The following is a 19,625-nucleotide window of genomic DNA, read 5'->3' on the forward strand; positions in this document are numbered from 1 at the left end:
GTCCCTGTTCTGCCCCAAATGCCCCTTTCTAGTTTGGGAAGCCAGAGAGGAAAGGGTGCTGATAGAGGGATGGCCTGGGTCTGGGCTCTGGGCCAGCCTCATGCCCACTCCCACACCTGCCCCATGCAGTTTATTCTAGTTTTCACTGTGATCCAGTACCAGCCGATCACCTACAACCACTACCAGTACCCAGGCTGGGCCGTGGCCATTGGCTTCCTCATGGCTCTGTCCTCCGTCCTCTGTATCCCCCTCTACGCCATGTTCCGGCTCTGCCGCACAGACGGGGACACCCTCCTGCAGGTGAGGGCGGGGGAAGGCTGGGTAGCCAGGTGAAATGGGAGGGGCCGGCTGGAAGGGGCTTAAGGGCTCCCCCCTGACGTGCCCTGCCCCTGTGCCCCATGCCTACCTCATGCAGCGTTTGAAAAATGCCACAAAGCCAAGCAGAGACTGGGGCCCTGCCCTCCTGGAGCACCGGACTGGGCGCTACGCCCCCACCATAATCCCCTCTCCTGATGACGGCTTCGAGGTCCAGCCACTGCACCCGGACAAGGCCCAGATCCCCATTGTGGGCAGTAATGGCTCCAGCCGCCTCCAGGACTCCCGGATATGAGCACAGCTGCCAGGGGAGTGGCCCCACCCCCATCCCGTGCTCCCAACACAGAGACTGGTGAGGCAGAGGCCAGGTGTCTCGCCTGCCCCCTGCCACGCCCTGGCCAGGACGGCTGCTGTCATCTTGGTCACTACTGCTAGTGCAGTCATTCGTGCTCGTGCCCCCAGTGTTTACACGTCCTTTGGATGCCAAGATGGCAGCTGTGGGGAGGGGTGGGAGTGGAGGGTTGCTGGGAGGTCCAAAGCACTTTGGAGGGGTCTCGGGCCAGGTCCCCAGTGGTCTGGGCGGCTTTACGTGGCCTCTGATACCCTTATACCCTGCCCTGAGCTGAGGTTCTGGGTGGGCCTCCAGCCCCATGGCTAGTGCTCCTGCCCTCAGAGCAGACCCCAGCCTCTGCCAGGCACATTTGGCTCTTCCTCCCTAGGGGCAGGATGAGGGGCTGGGGGCTGTGCAGTGTTACTTGTCAGGCTGTGCTGCCCAGCCCTGTTTATCTGTGTAATTATTTTTGTAAACGTTGTATTCTCTGTGGTTGCCACCTCCGCACCCCCAGCCTTGGGTCCAGTCTGTCTTCCAGGCCTGCTTGCACCTCACTGGGCTGCTCCGGGGTCTCTGCCCCTCATTCCAGCCCTGGCTGTCAGGCCCAGCCAGCAGAGGACCGTGACCCAGCAGCCTGCCCAAAGCATTTGTTTCTGGGGGATGGGGTAGGGGCTGCTCCACAGGAGGTTTGAGCCCAGCGTCCCGGGGAAGGGGACCCTGCACGACACCCCCTTGCCCTTCCTCCATCAGGCTAAAGGCCCAGTCTTCCCAAATGTGCTGCCCTTGTTCATGTGCCAAATGGCCCCAGCCCACATGCCCCTCCCCTCTCCGGAGCGGAAGCCCCCAAGTGTCTGAATCCCTGAAGTGTCCATTTGTCCGTCCTCTGTGTAGTGACAGCCCCGGCCAAGCCACCTCTAATCCTCTGTAGCAATAACGGTGCGCCGCCCATCCCTGCCCATCGTGCACCACTAAGATTTTAAAGTCCATAGATTTTAATGAAATTTCTATTCCTGTCTCTGAGCGGCTGCTGTGCTTTGTCTGGGTCCCCCAGGGGACAAGAGTCAGGCTGGAATGGGACCTCTGTCTGCCAGGCCTTTGTGAAGGCCTGGGAAGAGAAAGGCCAAAGGCTTTGATGATTGGGACCGATGCCCGGCCACTCAGCTCCAGACACCAGGGATCTGGCAAGGGGGTGGGGCAAAGGCCAGACAGACCAACAGCCTTGGGGTCCTGGCGAGAGCTCATCCAAGACCGATCTGAAGCTGGCTGGGCCAAAGCAGCTCAGGCAGCAGTGGCAGACGGGTGCATCCTGGCAGAAGCCAGAGCCTACTCGGTGACCAGCCCTTCAGGCTGGGGCCTGGGATGCTGCACTGGACATGGGCGTGGAAGCTGACCCTTCCCTGGGGCTGTACTGAAGCTGCCGTCCCCAGCGGCGGGTAGCGGCCTGGCCTCGAGGTCGAAGGCAAGGCTCCAGAGGAGGTGCAGGCAGGCAGCACTGGAGAGGTGCAACCCCACAGAGAGGAAGCAGGGGTCTGAGGCCCTGCGTGGAGGACCCCAAGGGCCACTGCCTGGACAGAAAGGAGTAAGTGTGGGGGGTGGTGGTCTGATCCTTCAGTCCACCCTGCCCTGTGTCTACTGTTGTGGTTTACCTGTGGTTGGGAGAGACACAAGGCGGCCCCACAGATGCCTGCAGCTCCTGCTCCATGGCCTTCTTCTGTTCCTTTAGCTCTGAAGGAGAGATTCGGCTGAGCCAGTGCCCAGCTCTTCTAGGGTGTGTACAAGTGCAGGGTGGGAGCAGGAGGCTGGGTGTTCTGGGCCCTGATCTGTGTCCTCACCTGCCAGGGTGGGCTCCAGGGCTGCCTCCGAGGGGTGGCAAGGCCTCATATACTCCTCTTCCAGGCAGCGCTGCAGGGAGAGGCAGGGAGAGCTGTCAGTGCCCAGACTCAAGGTAGGGGTGGCGCAAGGCAGGATACAGAGGCCTAGATCCCTAGGGCATGCCCATGTAGCCCCTTCAGCCCATCCACCATGAGGGCAGCCATGTTCCCCAGGGAATACCAGCCTTGCAGAAGAGCTGAGTTTGGCAAGATAATGGTGGGGCCTGTACCCAGACCCAGGTAAAGGAAGGAGGCAAAAGACCTAAAACCGTTGGCCCTGGCCTTAAGGGCTCAATTAGAATCCTGGGCCTCTAGGATTTTGCAGGTGCACACAAGCATGTATCCCTGAGGAACGGATGCAGGACTCACACAGCCTGTACACGCACCTATGCATGCACACAGGTACATGGGCCTCACCCAGGTGAGAAGCATGAGTGTCTATGCTCAGCAGTGAGGCTTGGGGGAGAGCGCAGGGCTGTGGCTCACCTGCAGGATGGGGATCTCCCTCTCCAAGGTGTGACACTCCTCCTCCAGAAGGCCCCTGGGACATGAGGGAGCAGCAGCCAGAACCCGAGACATAGGACCAGGGCTCAGCTGAGTCCACCACATGGCCGCAACCTCCAGCCTCAGCAGAAGCCCCACCCAACCTGTCCTTCCTCAGCCCACACTGCCCTCTGCTTCTTGGTGGGCTGCCCCAGCATAGACTTCTGGCCCCCACAAGGCTCTTTCTGGGCAGGAAGTGTCTTCCCCTCACCTACCTCACCCTAGCAGGCATCCTTCTCTCTCCCGCACTTCTGCGCTGTGATTCTACTTGCCTCCATCTTCCCTCACATCACAGCCCTTCCTCTGCTTAAAATCCTCTGTGGCTACCCCCAGAGTCAAGATATTTATATTTATTTTTAAAACAGGGTCTTGCTCTGCCACCCATCATGACTCACTGTAGCCTTGCCTTCCAGGGCTCAATCAATCCCCTCTCACCTCAGCCTCCCAAGTAGCTGGTACAGGCGTGCACCACCATGCCCAGCTAATTTTTGTATGTTTTGATAGAGATGGGGTTTTGCCATGTTGCCCAAGCTGGTTTCGAACTCCTGGGCCCAAATGATCCTCTTGCCTCAGCCTCCCAAATTGCTGAGATTATAGGCAGGCTCGGCCATGGCATCTGTACTTGGCTGCTTCCTGAAAGCAACCTCACTAGCTCTACAGCAGCCAGCTCTTTCCATCTCTCAGCCTGACACACATGGGTCTCCCCACCCAGTATGTTACCTTCCTCCTCTCTCACAATCCCAGCATGCCAAGATCCATCCCTGTCTCCACCCCTGCCTACACACATGCAGGTGCCCCTGGGCCTCACCTCAGATGTCTGGCCACCTGGTCAATGTTGGACACGTTCAGTTGGTCCTTGATGATGCTGAGATCTCTGTGACCACTGCTGGCAATGAAGTCACTATTACTCTCCCCATGTTGCTCACCCCAGGCCTTCAGGACCCAAACATCACTTCTCCTAGACAACTGTCTTTCTTTTCTCACAAAAACAATATAATATAGTGCAAAGAGTAAGAGTTTGGGAGCCTAGTTTTGCAAATGAGCTCTGCCACCCTTCATTGTGTGTGACTTCAGACAAAGCACTTATCCCTTCTGAGCTTTAATTTCTTTTCTTTTTGTTTTTTTGTTTTTTTGAGACAAGATTGTGCTCTGTTGCTCAGGCTGGAGTGCAGTAGCACCATCTTGGCTCACTGCAGCCTTGACATCCCAGGCTCAAGTGCTCTTCCCACATCAGCCTCCTGAGTAGCTGGGACTATAGGTGTGCACCACCACACCTGTTCAATTTTTTGCACAAACGGGGTCTCACTATGTTGCCCAGGCTTCTTCTTTTTTTTTTTTTTAGAGACAGGGTCTTTGTCACCCAGGTTGGAGTGCACAGGTGCAATCATAGCTCACTGAAGCCCCAAATTCCTGAGCTCAAGCAATTATCCCACCTCAGCCTCCCAAGTAGCTGGGAATCCAGGCATGTGCCACCACGCCTAATTTTTTTTTTCACTTTTTGTAAAGATGGGGTCTCCCTGTGTTGCCCAGGCTGATCTCAAACTCCTGGCCTCAAGCCATCCTCCTGCCTCAGCCTCCCAAAGTGCTGGGATTACAGGCATGAGCCACTATGCCCGGCCTTTAATTTCTTCTTGTGCAAAGTGCAGACTTTGCCCACCTCAGGCTGTGTGAGGATTAGAAAAAGAAGTTGCTGCCATTCACTTATGAATGTTTTATCTCATTCAGTCCCAGCTGTAAATACCATTTGTAGCCATCCTCTTCAGCTCTCCCTGCCTCCCTAACCCAGCCCTCACTCCTGTTCTCTAGGCCAGAGGAGCAATCGCCTGCTGGACTTTCTTCCCTTTTCCTACAAAGCTCTTCTCTCTTTCATCTCCCTGAAAACTGCTCCTCATACGACAACACGCAGATCAAACCACTTTCTCCAGGAAGCTTTGCCTGTCCCCAGGCTAGGCAGGTGTTTCCTCTGGGTTTCGGCAGCCCTCATGTGCTGATCTCTACCACAAGTGGTGGTGGAAGTGCCCAGCCCGTGACTGGAACCTCCTGCATGGAGCCAGGTGCAACCCACCAGTTGGCTAGGGCCCTCTGCCAAGCAGGGACAGATCCCTTTCTCCTACCATCACCTTACCTGGGCCTACCACCTCTCATCTGGAATATCTCCTGTTCTGGCAAATCACACCTGGGCTCCTCCAAGGCAAAGTGCAGGACCCTGGGGCTATACTGGACCCAAGCTTGGGCCTGGTCCCTGCAGAAGGTGCACAGGAAGGAAGATGAGAGGCTCCTTTCTGGAAACCACAGAAAAGGCAACCCTGGCTCTTTGTTAGGGGCAGGGCTAGCCCACCTGGTATCTGGGGAAAGGACCCAGGCCTGAGGCTCCCACCTGCCCTCACAGATGGCTTTGTGGTGGAGACCCTGGAGCAACTGCCGGAGTTCCTGGCGCAAGAGGTCCTTTAGGAGAGGCGGTGGTGCCAGAAGAGAAGAGGGGTCAGAGATGGGGCGGGAGCTGGGGGCTTGAGAGGATCGAGCCTCTTGGAGCAGTGCCCGTAACATCGCCACCTGCAAGGAGAGCTGGGATACCTTGCGACTGGGGAGGGGAGTGACCGGAATGGTGGGGGCTGGGGGAGTGAGGGAGAGGACAGAGTCAAAGGGGAGAGGGCCAGGACAGTGAGACCCAATAGGATCTCGGGAGTTCCCCGGCAGGGCCAGGGACCCGCAGGAGGTGGGAAATCACACCCAGGGGCGTGGCCCACCTTCCCTCTCCCCACCTCCGCCCGCAGCTCCAGGCTCAGGTCCACCGCCGCCTCCCCCAGAATCCTCTTCACTTCGGGTCGCTCCCGGAGCGGAATGTGCTCCTCCACCAGCTCCCACAGCGAGGGGGAGTGTCGAAGCATGACCCACCCGCGCCGCCGTCCCCAGCTCGGACCTACAAGCCGCAGGTCAGAGCGCGGGAGGTACCGCGGGCCAGCCGGCAACGCTCACCAAGCCCCGCCCCTCTATGAGGACCGCCCTCTTCCAAGCCCCACCCATGCTCTGCCGCCGGTCCCCTCAGCTGGGACTGCCCCGTCCAGAACCGCCATTCCTTGGCGCGCTCTTCTGCCAGGCTTTTGGCGAACTCGTATGCCGCGGGCCCAGAAGCCAGGCAGTGGGAACCAGCGCCCTAGCCCCACCTCTTCCGCGTGGCCATCACCCGGGAAACCGCGCCGCGCCTCTAGGCCCCGCCCCCTCCCGTGTGTGGTCCGGCGGCGGCGCCTGCAGGCTGGGAGTTCAGACTTAGTGCTCCACCGAGCCCCGACCCCAGGCACTTTGGGCTCGGCCCTGGGCACCTTTAGGCCTCAGGGAACGTGTTAAGACCTGAGAAATCTGGGTCCACGGGTTTATTACTTCGTCGCCTCCACTGGCCCGGAAGCAGTGCAAGGACAAACTTCCCCTTAAGGCCAATGGAAGCCTAGGGAGTGGCAGCGTTCCGAGAACCAGCATGGCCCGGATCAGGTTTACTTGTTGGGCCAAGTGCCCTTCCACCACAACACACTCAGGGTAACCATGTTCAGGGACCCGACCCCCACCCCCAGACAAGGGAGCTGCTCCATTCACGTTTTTTACTAAAGCACCCACACAAGTTTCTGTGCAATGTACAAACACGAGCCGGCCCTGGGGCTCCTGCCTCCTCTCTCAGACAGGGAGGCGGGCACCAGACTTACTGATCCAAGCCCCACCTGCCTCCCATGCAAAGGCCAACCCCAAGATCCCAGGCAGCGACACAGTATCCCCTCTGGTCCCCTCCTGGGGCAGCTCCTCAGCAGGGGGCGCACCAAAGCTTGCCCCCTACAATGTTGAATGAAAAAGGTTTCCCCTCCCCTGGGAGCAAGGGGGTTCCCAAGAGCTGAGAATTTCCCCCTGGAAGAGACACTGCCCCCTAGACATACCTCCCACCCTTCCAGGCCCTAGGGGACTCAAGGGGGGAAACTGAGGCACAGAGAGGTGGAGTGACCTAGCCCAGGCCACTCCGCGAGGCAGTGCAGGGGCTGGCCCGACCCTGACAGTGACTGGGGCTGGGCTAGGGGGAGGGGGTCAGGAAGGAGGGTTGACTCCAAAGAGGGCCACACTTGTGAAGAGCCTGCCCAGGCAGGAGGCCCCCAAAGTGGGTTCTGAAACTTCCGGGTATAGCTAGGGGGCCTATTGAAGACCCTCGGAAAACAAAGCCCACAGTCTCAGTCCTGGAGGTCCTCCACAGAGCAGCTGCCAGCCAGGCTGTGGTCAGTCCTCTGGCAGGCAATCCTCGGCACCGAGAGCCTCTGTCCATTAGTGTCAGCCCCGAGGGGGCCACGACGGGGGCCGCCCAATGTCCACTGTGATATTGGTGAAGAGTGGTTGCCGAGACACCTCCAAGACCTGGTACCGCACTGACCCAATGCCGTCCCGCTTCATGGTCAGCTTCGTGTTTTGAATCTTCGTAAACCTAGATAGGATGGAAATGGTCTGTATCAGGGCTAACAACTGTAAACTACAAATAAAATCCTACACCCCCCAATCAACTAAATGGACCCCCTTTTGGCCAAGGGGACCCCAGAGAAACCTTAAAAACAGGGTTTCCAGCCATGATGGGAAGGGACGTCAAACATGCCTTGTTATGCCCACTCCCTTTTGCAGTTTAGACACAACAAATGACCAGGATTAACGTCAAAGCAGAGATCACAAGACTGACAGAATGCATTCTTTGTGTCAATAAGATACCTGATTATAAATAGGATCTAAGGCCAGCCAGGCAAGGGTTAAGTCATGCACCTCTGCACTTAAAGAAGAGACTATGCTCTAACTGCCGCAAGGATTTTCTTTTTCTGTAGCAGCTACACAAGTACTGGACTTGAGATAACCAATATTAAAACAATTTGCATAATGTGGTAATTTATTAAAGCTAAAAATAATAGAAAAAAATTTGCAGCTCACCCACTGCCAGATGCTGACCCCTACACCCCTGTTCCACAAGCCATAACTATAGCTTTGGTGGGACAAGAGACTGATTTCAGTAACTTTCTCCTGATAAGACCATCGGCTGTGAACTGGTTCTAGCCAGTTTACAGAGGCTGCACACTTGAGTACTTTTGTCCTTTTGAGGTATAGGGCCTAACTGCAATACATTTAAATATTGTCTCCACCCCAAAGTGAACATAGATGATATATAACATGCATGTTTGTTCAATATGCATATGTCAGGACCCCCTCCATGAATATTCATAGCTCCTCCAATAACCTATTGACCAATCCATTCAACTAAAATTCCTATCTCACTCCTCCCTCCCTCGAAGTGCCTGTTAAGGCTTTGGCTGGAGGCTCTGCTTCCTAGCCAGTGGGATGGCCAGCCTGCAGGTTGTAACCCTTTATAAAGTCTCCTTTTCAAATTTGATATAGTGATTTTTTTTTTTGTTTTTTTTTTTGAGACAGAGTGCAATGGCGCCATCTCAGCTCACTGCAACCTCCGCCTCCCAGGTTCAAGCAATTCTCCTGCCTCAGCCTTCCGAGTAGCTGGGATTACAGATGCCTGCCACTGCACCCAGCTAATTTTTGTATTTTTAGTAGAGATGGGGTTTCACCATGTTGGTCAGGCTGGTCTCAAACTCCTAACCTCAGATGACCCACCCACCTTGACCTCCCAAAGTGCTGGGATTATAGGTGTGAGCCACCTCATCCAACTGATCTAGTTATTTTTAAGTTACCACCACCAAACCCAGTATGGGATCTCTGTGGCCTAAGCTTAAGCCATCCTGGCTCCTTCCAGGGTTGACTTGGCAGGAGCCCTTCTGCTCTTGCATTGGCCCTCAAAACAGAGATCTCACCTGCTTCAGTCAGAAAACAGAAGTCTGACACCCTCACAAATCTCTCAGCTCAGACTTTTTTTTTTTTTTTTTTAAAGACAGAGTCTTGCTCTGTTGCCCATGCTGGAGTACAGTGGCGCAATCTCAGCTCACTGCAACCTCTGCCTCTTGGGTTCAAGCGATTCTCCTGCCTCAGCCTCCTGAGTAGCTGAGACAACAGGTGCACACCACCAGGTCCGGCTTTTTGTTTTGGTTTGGTTTTTTGAGATGGAGTCTTGCTCTGTTGCCTAGGATGGGAGTGCAGTGGTGCGATCTCAGCTCACTGCAACCTCTGCCTCCTGGGTTCAAGAGGTTGCCTCTCAACCTCCTGCCTCAGTCTCCAGAGTAGGTGGGATTACAGTTGCTCGCCACCATGCCCAGCTAATTTTTTTTGGTATTTTTAGTAAAGATGGGGTTCACCATTTTGGCCAGACTGGTCTCAAACTACTGACTTCAGGTGATCTGCCCACATTGGCCTCCCAAAGTGCAGGGATTACAGGCATGAGCCACCGTGCCCAGTCTTTTTTTTTTTTTTTTTTTTTTTTGTATTTTTAGTAGAGACAAGGTTTCACTATGTTGGCCAGGCTGGTCTCGAACTCCTGACCTCAAGTGATCTGCCTGCCTTGGCCTCCCAAAGTGCTGGGATTACAGGCACAAGCCAGTGTGAGGTCAGCTCAGACCTTTCTATGCCTGAGACCAGGCATCCTACAGGCATCTCAAGCGCAACCAGATGCATCATTTTTACTCCCCACGCCTGTGCCATTTTCTCTGTTCCTCATTCTTTAGTGACTCTTTCGCCAGCTATTTATTGAGCACCACCACGTGCCAGGCTGTGCTCTAAGCACCAAGGCTACCGCCATAGCCATGACAGGTGGGGTCCCTCCTCTCAGGGCAAGTTGGCTTCTCTAGGGGAGGCAGGTAACGGAGAAAACATCAGAGTGCTAAGAGAGACAAGAGGGCATATGTGACATTGAGCTGAGGGCAGGAACAGAGCACTCCAGGCAGAGGTCACAGCACATGCTGACCCTAAATTGGGAAGATTTTGCACAGCTGAGTGGCTAAACCTGAATGGGACACCTGGAAAAGCAGAATATTAGCCTGAAGGTTCAATCACACTGTGCAAGGGCAGGGCTCTAAGTCAGAGTGAGCAGTTCATATTTTCATTCTCACAGAATGAAATGTGTAAAGGCTCTAAGAAATGTTTAACCCAGTTTGGGGGGCAAGCCATAAACAGGGAAACCAGTTAGAGGCCACTGCAGTAGTCCAGGCAGGATCCCAGAGGTTGAACTAGGGTAAACGTAGTAAAGGGGGAAAGCAAATGGACTCAAATGTTTTAGGGGTGGCAGTGATACAGCTTGCTGATGGATTTGGATTATGTAGGGTGAGGAAAATAATAATCCAGAACTCCCGGATTTTAGGCAACAGCAACTACGTAGAGAGAGTTCACAGAGTTTGTGAACTCTGAATTTGGTATCAGGCTGGCTGGGAGAAGGGCCTACAGGGTTTGTGAAATGTAAACAAGAGCTTCCTGACGCTGCTCTGTGACTTGTGCTAAACTTTCTGGGGGTGGGAGACTCAGAGTAGTCATACCCAATCCGTGAACCCAACATTCACAGAGTTCTTTAAGCCGGAAACTTCTTGCTATCTTGCCGCCTCTACAACGAAGCCAGACATGTGTAATTGATGGTGGCACCCAGGCAGGCTACTCCTGAAACAGGACCAAGGCTCCTGGTGTGTACTGTGGAGCTCCACTCCTCCCCCAGATGCCCTGAAGCCCCTCTTCTCTTGGTCTCTTACCCGTTTCCTGCTGACCAGTTTTCATCAGAACTGCTTTTTCATCAGCTCCCTGCACTCCCCAGTGCCTCATGCTTCTCCGAGGCACCAACCCCACACCAGGGCTACAAACCACCTCCCCCACTCCTACCCCGTGTTCAGAGTAGAAAAACCCTCCTGCTGAAGCTGGAGACACGGCATCTCCATCCCCAGACCCTGTCCCACCATGCTCCCTTGGACTCCTTAGATTCCTTCAGGCCGGGCTGACTATCTCTCCTGCTCCACCCAGCGGCTATGCCAGGCTTTCGCCCTGCTAAAGCTCAAACAGTGTGCCTTCCAAACACAAACCCCGCCCCGCCTCTCCCTGCTTCAGGTTCTTCCATGACTCCCCAGTCCTCTGGGACAAAAGTTAAACTCCCATCTGGTATTCAAGACCCCTGACACTTACATGGTGAAAGGGCAACAGAAGAAAAACCCCTAACATCCAGACCTGACTTTCCCTCCGCCCCACTGTCACTATCAGCCTTCAGAGATCTTAAAACCAAATAGCTTCAGACTCTTGGCATGTATCATACCCGTTCACATTCCAGACTCTTCCGGATATGATTCCCCTTATCCAGGCTGGTTTCCTCTATTAGCCTGGGGAATGTAACACTGTGCCCAAGGTAGGCGTGAGGCAAATCTTTGTTAAATGAGTAACTATTTCAAACTCCAGTTTACCATCGCCTCCTCCAGGAAGCCTTCCATCACCAATCCCTCTTCTGCCAAGAGAACACCTTGCCTTGATCACCTTGTGCTATAACTGCCTGTTTCCATAACTATTTCCCTGCCTAGAATGAACTTTGTAAGGAAAAGCACAGATTGGGTATGACTACTCTGGGTCTCCCATCCCCAGAAAGTTTAGCACAAGTCACAGAGCAGCCTCAAGAAGCCCAGGAAGCCCTTGTTTACATTTCACACACCCTTTAGGCCCTTCTCCCAGCCAGCCTGATACCAAATGTGGCTACCTCCTAAGAGATACACCCACCTCCTTCAATTTCAGAGGGGTGGGCATTGTGTTTCCACACCCCCTTCCCATCCTGCTCAGGTCCCCTTTGTCGGGTCCACAGGAGCTGTGCCCAGCACCCACTGGCTCTTGTCCTATCTGTCCCAGCAGGGATCCCACAGGTGCACAAGTGAGGTCTGCGAGGGCACCAACAGGAATGCAATCTACTCAATTACTATTTAGGCCTTGACATTAAATTCTAGTCACCTCTAGGAATCGGGCCAGGGGTAAGTGATATTGGGCTGAGGCTGGGCTGGAGGTTGGGGGACAATGATCAGGGGTACCAGCAGTCACCTCTAGGACTCAAGGGCCTTGGATCACCTCAGGGAATCAGTGGCACTGGGAGTCACCTCTTTGGAGTCAAGGATGCTTGGAGATCCCCCACTGGGGGGTCAGGCATTGGGCAACTTGGGGTTAAGAGCTGGGGATATTGGGAAGTTGCCTCTGGGGAGTAAGGGGTGAGGGTGCTGGGGTTACCTCTGGGGAGTAAGGGGTGAGGGTGCTGGGGTCACCTCTGGGGAGTAAGGGTGAGGGGTGCTGGGGTCACCTCTGAGGGTTGGGTTCGTTATGCTTGTCACGGTCGTGCTTGATCATGCGGTAGCGGCCGATTCGGATGTCTGGGCGAGAGATCTTCATCCCAGTGAGGGAGATCCTGAGGATAGGGATGGACAGACTGGAACAGGCCCCAGGAAGGGCAAGGAACCCCACCCAGTCTGTACCTCACCCCCCACCCACCCAGCCTATTCCCCACCCCGTGCTTACTCACCGGTTGAAGATGTCATCATCCTCGCCACCCCAGCCCCAGTACTCGTTGGGGAAGCCATTGATTCTCAGAAACTGAGCCTTACTCAGGCCTGACACACCTCCAAAGTAGCCAGCATAGGGCAGCCTGTGGCATGGGAAGTCAGGTGTCAGTAAGGGTCCCAAGGAGACTCCAGGGGAAGAACCAGAGACTGGGTTGGGGGGAATGTCCAATGGGGTCCAGGGAGGATCCAGCCTCGCCAGTGGGGTCTGGGCTGGGGCCAGGAGCAAGCGGGGCCCTGGGGCTGGAAGTGGGTCTGTGTCTGGTGGTGGCAGGAGGGCTGGGTCTGGTTGAGAAGACAGCCCTCACCGGAAGCCAAACTTGTCCATGGCAATGGCAAAGTGGCGGGGTTGGTCGCCGCAGCGGTATAGGTTGCGGTCATCCATGGGGACCAGGTCCACATCGCTGAAGATGAAGCAGTCATAGGTGGCATCCTCCTTCAGCGCCTCTAGGAAGCCCACGTTGAGCAGCTTGGCCCGGTTGAAGGTGTCCTCACCATGCTGGGTGAGGGGAGGAGCAGGTCAGCTCTGGGCCTGTGACCAGCAAGCACCTGCCCTTTGCCACTCTCCAGAGCAGTCTCTGGGGATTTACCAGCCCCCTCGCTGCCTGGCTCCTCCAGACTCTCAAGATCTAGTCCAGCTTCTCGACCGGGATCTGGCCTGCAAAGGCCTTTCATATGTGGCTCCAACCTCCTCTCTGGCCACTGCCCTCATATCCTGAGGCCCAGCCACACAACATCCCTCAGCAGCCCCAGAACATGCCAGACTCTTCCTTGCCTCCAGGCCTTGGGGTTAGCAGTACCTGTGCTTGTCACACTCAGGGCTGGAGCGGCTCCCCTGACCAAACTTCCCCACCCCAGTACACTTATTCCCTCCTTCCCGTGGGCTTCGTTTATGCCAATACCCAATGACAACGATGGGTGGAGTTCTCATCTCATTCGCTCATTCAAACACGCCCTGTGGCTCTCTCTCCTTTGTGCTAGTGGGGATTCTGGAGATGGCCAGCCCTGGTCCCACTCCTGCTGTGTATAGAGTCATGCAGTGAGACAAACAATGAATGCCCCAAATGACCAGTGTCTAAGATGCAGGAGCCATGGGGACTGCGCCAGGAGCCTCAGGCTCCCTGGAGCTGCATCCAGCTGCCTGGGCAGCCTCTGAGACCAGGACACGTCTGGGCTAGATTCACTTCTCTCTCCAACAAAATGACAAGCAGAGGGCCTACAAGCAGTCACAGCCCAGTGAGTCTGGGGTCCCCTGAGAATTGGGGCTGCAGGAGTCCTGGCCATGCAGGCCTAAGCACCAAACTCTGGACTAGCAGGGAGCATTCAATGGGAGGAGCTGACCCCTGAGCCCCTGCCCCAACCCACAGCCTCCAGGCTAGAGCCAGAAAGGTTCCTGGAGAGGGGCCGGTGAGTGGCCTTTCTGGAATGAGTGGAGAGAAAGGCCCTCCTCTCCACCAGCAAAGCCACTGCCGGAAGAGGTGGGAGCTGCTCCCCTCTGGAACCCTGACCTGCCCAACCCCGCCGGCTCTCTTCCCTCCCTCTCCTGCACCTCCTCTTTCCCCACCCTTGGAGAGACCGTCACTTTCCTCCCAGCTCATCAGCACTCCCCTGACCTCTCACCAGCCAGGAGCCCTGTGTCTCTCCCACATGGCTCATAAACATGCTCAATCCTCTCCCATCTGAAAAAACAAACCTCCCTCCAGCCACCATCCTACCTTTTGCCTTCCCTTCTCAGCAGGAATTTTTTTTTTTAAAGAGTTGTCTCTAATTGGTTACTTCCATTTCGTCAAATCCGATTCCTTCTTCAACCCACTGCAATCTGCTTCCGCCCCCACCATGCCCCTGAAATGGCTCTCTCTGGGCCCACCTTGTTGCTAAATCCACTGGACGAGTTTTGGTCCACATCCCTCCTCACACCCCCACAGTGCCCATGCAGCTGCCATGTCTCCTTCCTGACACTGACTGCTGGGTTTCCGGGATCCCACACTCCCCTAGGTCTCCTCCGGCCCTTCTGGCCAAGCCTCTCAGCCTCTGTAGTGGCCTCTTTCTCCCTCCATCCCTGAAGTGCTGGCTTCCTCCTCTCATGCCCCTTGCTACCTGGCAGGTCAGACGTTGTTGGTTTTAGGGACCAGACCGTCTACATCCTGGTGCTCCCAGATCCCTCTCTCCACTGCAGACCTCCCTTCTGGGTCCAGACTCATTTGTCTAACTGCCTGCTAAACATGTACTTCCCACAGGCACTCAAACTCATCACACGCAAGAAAGGATTCAGAGTCACACTCCCCCAGAACTGGCCCAGCTCCTGTGTCCCCATCTCACTCACAGGCACAGCCATCCCCACAGCCAACAGCCGAGGCGGAAACCCTTGCGCTGTCCTGACGTCGCTCTTTTCTAACTCTCCACTACTTGCGCAACATCCCCACTTCTTCCCCGAGACTCCCGCCCCACTCATCTGCAGGGTCACCGCCTCTCTCCTAGGCATTGTCCTCTCTTCCAGACGGGCCACCCTGCCTCTAATCTCCCCTTTCCATCCATGCTCCATATGCAACCAGAGCAACCTTTCTACAAGGCAAACACGCAAGTCACTCTCCCCTTACAACCTTACATGGTGCCCTGCCACCTTTGCGCTGGACTTACTGCCAGCATGCCTCCCAAGACACTTCTCAGTTTGACCTCCAACTCCTCCAGCCTCATCTTTGCTACCCAGCCCACATGCTGGACATATAGTCCACACCTCAGCCAATAAATGGTGAACACAAGGCCAGTTCTCTCACTGGGCCTGCATCCTCCAGGTCCCTCTGCCTAGAATACTGGCTTCTCTAGACCCTGATGCCTGTTCATCTCTCAAGACCCATCTCAGCAACTGCTTCCCAACCCCAGGGCTGGGCCAGGGCCCTCTGTGCTCCCACGGCCCCCTGCTCCACCTCCACTTGCACCCCATCATACAGGAGGGACCCAAGTCCAAGACTAGGAGGTCTCTGTGGTCGGGGGGAGGGGGGAACCTGCATCAGAAGTCCCTTCTGGGACCCAGTGGCCAGTCCTAGCCAGGCCCACCAAAAGCCTTAAGATGCTGAGCTGAGTGCCCTGGCCTCAGCTGTGGCTGGCACCTACCCCAAAGGGTTCTGCAGGCTTCCCCTTCTTTTTTTTTTTTTTTTTTTTTTTTGAGACGGAGTCTCGCTCTGTCACCGGGGCTGGAGCGCAGTGGCCGGATCTCAGCTCACTGCAAGCTCCGCCTCCCGGGTTTACGCCATTCTCCTGCCTCAGCCTCCCAAGTAGCTGGGACTACAGGCGCCCGCCACCTCGCCCGGCTAGTTTTTTGTATTTTTTTAGTAGAGACGGGGTTTCACCGTGTTCGCCAGGATGGTCACGATCTCCTGACCTCGTGATCCGCCCGTCTCGGCCTCCCAAAGTGCTGGGATTACAGGCTTGAGCCACCGCGCCCGGCCAGGCTTCCCCTTCTTTCAGGGTCTAACTCCCTCTCCTCAGGGCCCTCAACACCTCCTCCTACAGCATACCTTAGGCCTGCACCACCATAGGGTGAGGCCTGCCAAGGCTAGAGAGTGGGGCTCAACCCCTTCTGAGACCATGCACACCCCTGCCAGTGTGCATGCCAACATTCACATGCACACACTGTGTGCACACATTCCTGTGCACACTGACAAACACAGACTACCCATGCCCAGGTACATCCACATATCCACATGGCCATGGGCAGACAAGGACCCACAAATGCCCCAACCCACATATACACCAACAGGCACATGGGCCCCCACATGGGCACCTGGTTGATGACATAGACACCGTAGCGCAGCCGCTGCCGCCTCAAGATGGGGTGTAGATAGTGGAGCCAGTAGCGCAGGTGGTGTTCCCGGTGTCTAAAGGGGATGATGACCGCCACCGTCTGGGCTGGGGTGCAGTCGGGCGGTGTGTATCGGCCACCCATGAGCACGCCTGGGTTCTCCCTCTGCACCCGCTCCAGGGGCATGGGTGAGGTGAACTCGATCAGCAGTCTGCCCACTGCAGGCAGGACAGTGTCAGGAATCAGGCCAGAATCCACAGATACCAGCCCCCACCCTCAGCCTGGGGGTGGGCTAGGGAACCCCAAGAATAGCCCTCTTACAACAGACCTGGACCCTTGGCACCCCCATGGGTCCGGATGCCATTTCTCTAGTCAAATCAATAAAACACTGTTTCCCCACAGGCAGGCCCTACCCTCCAGGCTCACCAAGACCAGGTGGCGAGTCAGGACAGGGTGGCAGCATAGGAGCCGTGGGACCGGGCCGGGCACTGGGGACCTCAGGGAGCCCGGAGCTAGAGGCGGTGGCGTTGGGCCGGGAGCAGTTGCTGCTGCTGCTGCTGCTGGCAGCTGGGTGGAGAGCACGGGCAGGGCCTCGGGCACTGAAGCGGCTGAAGAAGGCCAGGTGCTGGGCGTAGACGTCAAAGTAGAGGATGACGGCCACGAGGAAGTGCAGCAGGCAGAGAAGGAGCACAGCCTTGCAGACGCGCTCCAGCGTCCCCCCCAGCAGTCTGCTCATCCCGCAGGCGGCCGCTGGCCCGCCCAGTGGGCCCGGGCATCCGGCTGCCGGCCTGAGAAGGGTGGGAGGGAAACAGATCCAGCAGGTCAGGGCAGGACAAGCAAGGCTGCCCACCTACCTCCCACCCAGCTGCCCACAGTCGCGGGCCACACCTCACACTGACCTGCTCATACCCTTTCCCGCTCACAGACTCACGGACTTACCTGCAGACACCCAGGCACAGTTCCCGGCAACTCAATACTCACATCCTCAAGCACACCCCACTACTAAGCCACATACAATTACCTTCCTCCACCTCACTGACACACACACTCAGGCACTCACCCTAATTGCACAACTCTACACACACACGCATTCCCAGGAACACAGACATGAGAACTCTGACCACACTGGTTTGTACCTAAGCATGGAAACATGTTTACCTATAGACCCCCGTGTGCCCCGGTGCCTCTGAGAACAGACACCCCACAGGGCAGCATCCTTAACCCAGAACTCATGGCTTTGGGAAGAGGGAAGAGACGGAATACTGTGCACCTACCATGGAGGAGCACCTTATACTCATGACTGCATTTAGTCCTTCCAGGAGCCATGGTGGGAAGTGGTTTGGTCATTCAGATCCCAGGCCAGGCCAACTGGGACCAGGCTGGGAAGTTGCCCTCAGCATCCGGGGGGCCCAAATACAGACTGGATGTTTACAGAATCCCTTCCCACTGGAGCAAAACGTCAAAATATGGGGCGGGGCAGGGGACACCCCTCGCTTAAGACCTCAAAGCCAGCCCCTTGGGACTGGGACCAAGGCTCTGGGCCCTGTCCAGCACAGCTGGTTCTGATTTCCGGAACGAGATGCTTGGGCCTGCAGACGGGCACAGCACTGGGCATGGCAGGAAGGGGTCTTGCCTGGGCGACGGCTCCAGCTGTGGTTCCAAGAGAGCAGCAGCCACTTCTGGCAGTGCTTCAGGGAGCAGGGCGAGTCTCACAGGCACACAGAATCACAGGGACACCCTGGCCCCAGCTAGTCACCCACACTCAGACACACAGAGAACTACAGTCACAGACACACCCGGGTGACAGTAACACACGAAGTCCCACACTCACAAACAAAGCCACTGCTCCTGGACTTCCACAGCCATACATCCAGGCTCCCAGGCAGCTCACATCCAGACCCACGTGCAGACATTCCTACTCTCCCTCCAGCGCACGGGTTCTGGGTCAGGCTGGTGGCCAGGCTGAGGGGTGCGTTTGGGCGGGGCTGGCAGGCTGAACACGTGGCACCCGGGGAGGGGCAGGCCGCACAGACCGGGTAGGTATGCAGCCTGGGGGCAGGGGGAGTGGGTGGAGGGCAGGGGACGAGGCAAAGGCCAAGGGGAAACGTGTATGGAACGCCTCCCCGCGCCACGAGGCCGGGGCGAGCGAGGACAATGAGGGAGGCCGGCTGGACGCGGGCGGAGGAACCCAGGAGGGGCGCCGGGGTGGGGGCGGGGTGGGGGCAGCCAGGCCAGAGTCTGGCCGCCGGCGCCTCTCTCACCGGCTCCTGGGTTGGGATCTCGGGGCCGCGCCCGGGGTGCCCCTCGCGGGGCTGGGTCTGGAATCTCGGGGCCCTGGGTGGGGGCCGCGCGCGCCCTTCTCTCACCCGGCGCTCGGGGCTCAGCAGGGGACGCCGCTCCGGCTTGGGCAGGGCTCCCGGCTCCGGCGGCTGCTGACGGTTCCGTCCCCCATGGCCCGGCCCCGCCGCCTCCCGCCGCCCGGTCAGCGGCCACCGCGGCCCCCGGGTCGCCTCCCGCCGCCGCCGCCGCCGCCGCCGCCGCGGGCCATGGAGCCGAGCCGCCCCGGGGGGCAGGGCGGGGCCGGGCGGCCGGGCAGACCCACGGACCGGCGGACCCACGGAACACAGCGCCGCCGCCTCCCTCCCGCGCTACGGCGCCTCGGAGGGGCAGGCCCGGCCCGCGCGCCCGCGCGCGCGCCCCCGCGGCCCCCGCCTCCAGCACGCCCGCACCCGCCGCGCGCCGCTACGAGCCCGCCCTGCCGGCGGCGGAGCCCGGGCGCCTAGGAGGCACGGACCCCGGAGCGGAGGAGGAAATGGGTCAGGCTGGTCCAAAGGGTGGGCTTAGAGATCGGACCGGCGAGCGGGTGCAGACTGTCGAGTTCTTTAGCGGGGAGTGGGGATTGGATTGGAGCGCGAACTCCCTAGGAAGGGGACCTGGAGGTTGGGTAGACTCAGGCTGGGGGGTTAGGGATTTGTCAACTCTAATTGGACCAAGATTCAAGGTCGGCCAGCAGAGAGGGGGCAGGACCCTTAAAGGCGTGGGCTGGAGGTGGCTGGGGCTTCTAGGGTAACAGGAAACAGGGTCACGGAAGGAGAAAAAGAGATTGGACAGGGGTGGGAGGAGCTGGGGGCCCTAGGAACAAGGATCAGAGTACAGGTTTCTGGGAGGGGCTGCTATTGGGACAGGACCACCACTGAAGGCAGAGACCACTGCCTGGGCTCCAGGCCTCACAGGGACGGAGATGATGGTCCCCGAAAGTACAGCCAGGTAAGTAGATGTTGTTAGACAATTGGGGCATG

At 57.2% G+C, this 19,625-nt stretch overlaps 3 protein-coding genes across 33 annotated transcripts in view; 1 reads left to right on the plus strand and 2 right to left on the minus strand.

Moving 5' to 3' along the window:
• Positions 1–1,666, plus strand: part of LOC105494899 (solute carrier family 6 member 9) — a 35,768-nt gene extending 34,102 nt beyond the window's left edge. For 14 of the 15 annotated variants that reach the window (XM_011763885.3, XM_011763893.3, XM_011763887.3 and 11 more), the window contains 2 exons: positions 130–300; positions 416–1,666. In XM_011763885.3, the coding sequence (XP_011762187.1) occupies positions 130–300; positions 416–610 (366 nt within the window). In that variant the 3' untranslated portion in view covers positions 611–1,666. The remainder of the gene's footprint in view (positions 1–129; positions 301–415) is intronic. The other variant, XM_011763892.2, reaches the window with a different exon arrangement.
• Positions 1,621–6,534, minus strand: LOC105494901 (coiled-coil domain containing 24). 16 transcript variants are annotated; one of them, XM_071094278.1, is made up of 8 exons: positions 6,409–6,534; positions 5,399–5,613; positions 5,186–5,302; positions 3,869–3,946; positions 3,004–3,058; positions 2,479–2,548; positions 2,293–2,371; positions 1,621–2,207 (listed from the first exon to the last, which is right to left on the minus strand). In XM_071094278.1, the coding sequence occupies exons 1-8, from the start codon at positions 6,532–6,534 to the stop codon at positions 1,970–1,972; spliced, it is 978 nt and encodes a 325-aa protein (XP_070950379.1). In that variant the 3' UTR covers positions 1,621–1,969. The 16 variants fall into 16 exon arrangements, with proteins under 16 accessions (XP_070950379.1, XP_070950412.1, XP_070950404.1 ...); XM_071094311.1 differs by lacking the exon at positions 6,409–6,534 and adding an exon at positions 6,081–6,336 and having other exon boundaries at positions 5,399–5,505; XM_071094303.1 differs by lacking the exon at positions 6,409–6,534 and adding an exon at positions 6,081–6,336 and having other exon boundaries at positions 5,399–5,672.
• Positions 6,535–6,639: 105 nt separating this feature from the next.
• On the minus strand, positions 6,640–18,995 carry LOC105494898 (beta-1,4-galactosyltransferase 2). Of its 2 annotated transcripts, none has more exons than XM_011763883.3 (7): positions 18,693–18,995; positions 16,753–17,114; positions 16,309–16,544; positions 12,836–13,026; positions 12,491–12,613; positions 12,272–12,376; positions 6,640–7,513 (listed from the first exon to the last, which is right to left on the minus strand). In XM_011763883.3, the coding sequence occupies exons 2-7, from the start codon at positions 17,060–17,062 to the stop codon at positions 7,363–7,365; spliced, it is 1,116 nt and encodes a 371-aa protein (XP_011762185.1). In that variant the 5' UTR covers positions 17,063–17,114; positions 18,693–18,995; the 3' UTR covers positions 6,640–7,362. The 2 variants fall into 2 exon arrangements, with proteins under 2 accessions (XP_011762185.1, XP_011762184.1); XM_011763882.3 differs by lacking the exon at positions 18,693–18,995 and adding an exon at positions 18,158–18,268.
• Between the last annotated feature and the right edge of the window lie 630 nt (positions 18,996–19,625).

The sequence above is a fragment of the Macaca nemestrina genome, chromosome 1 (genome assembly GCF_043159975.1).
Source record: "Macaca nemestrina isolate mMacNem1 chromosome 1, mMacNem.hap1, whole genome shotgun sequence".
NCBI lineage: Eukaryota > Metazoa > Chordata > Mammalia > Primates > Cercopithecidae > Macaca > Macaca nemestrina.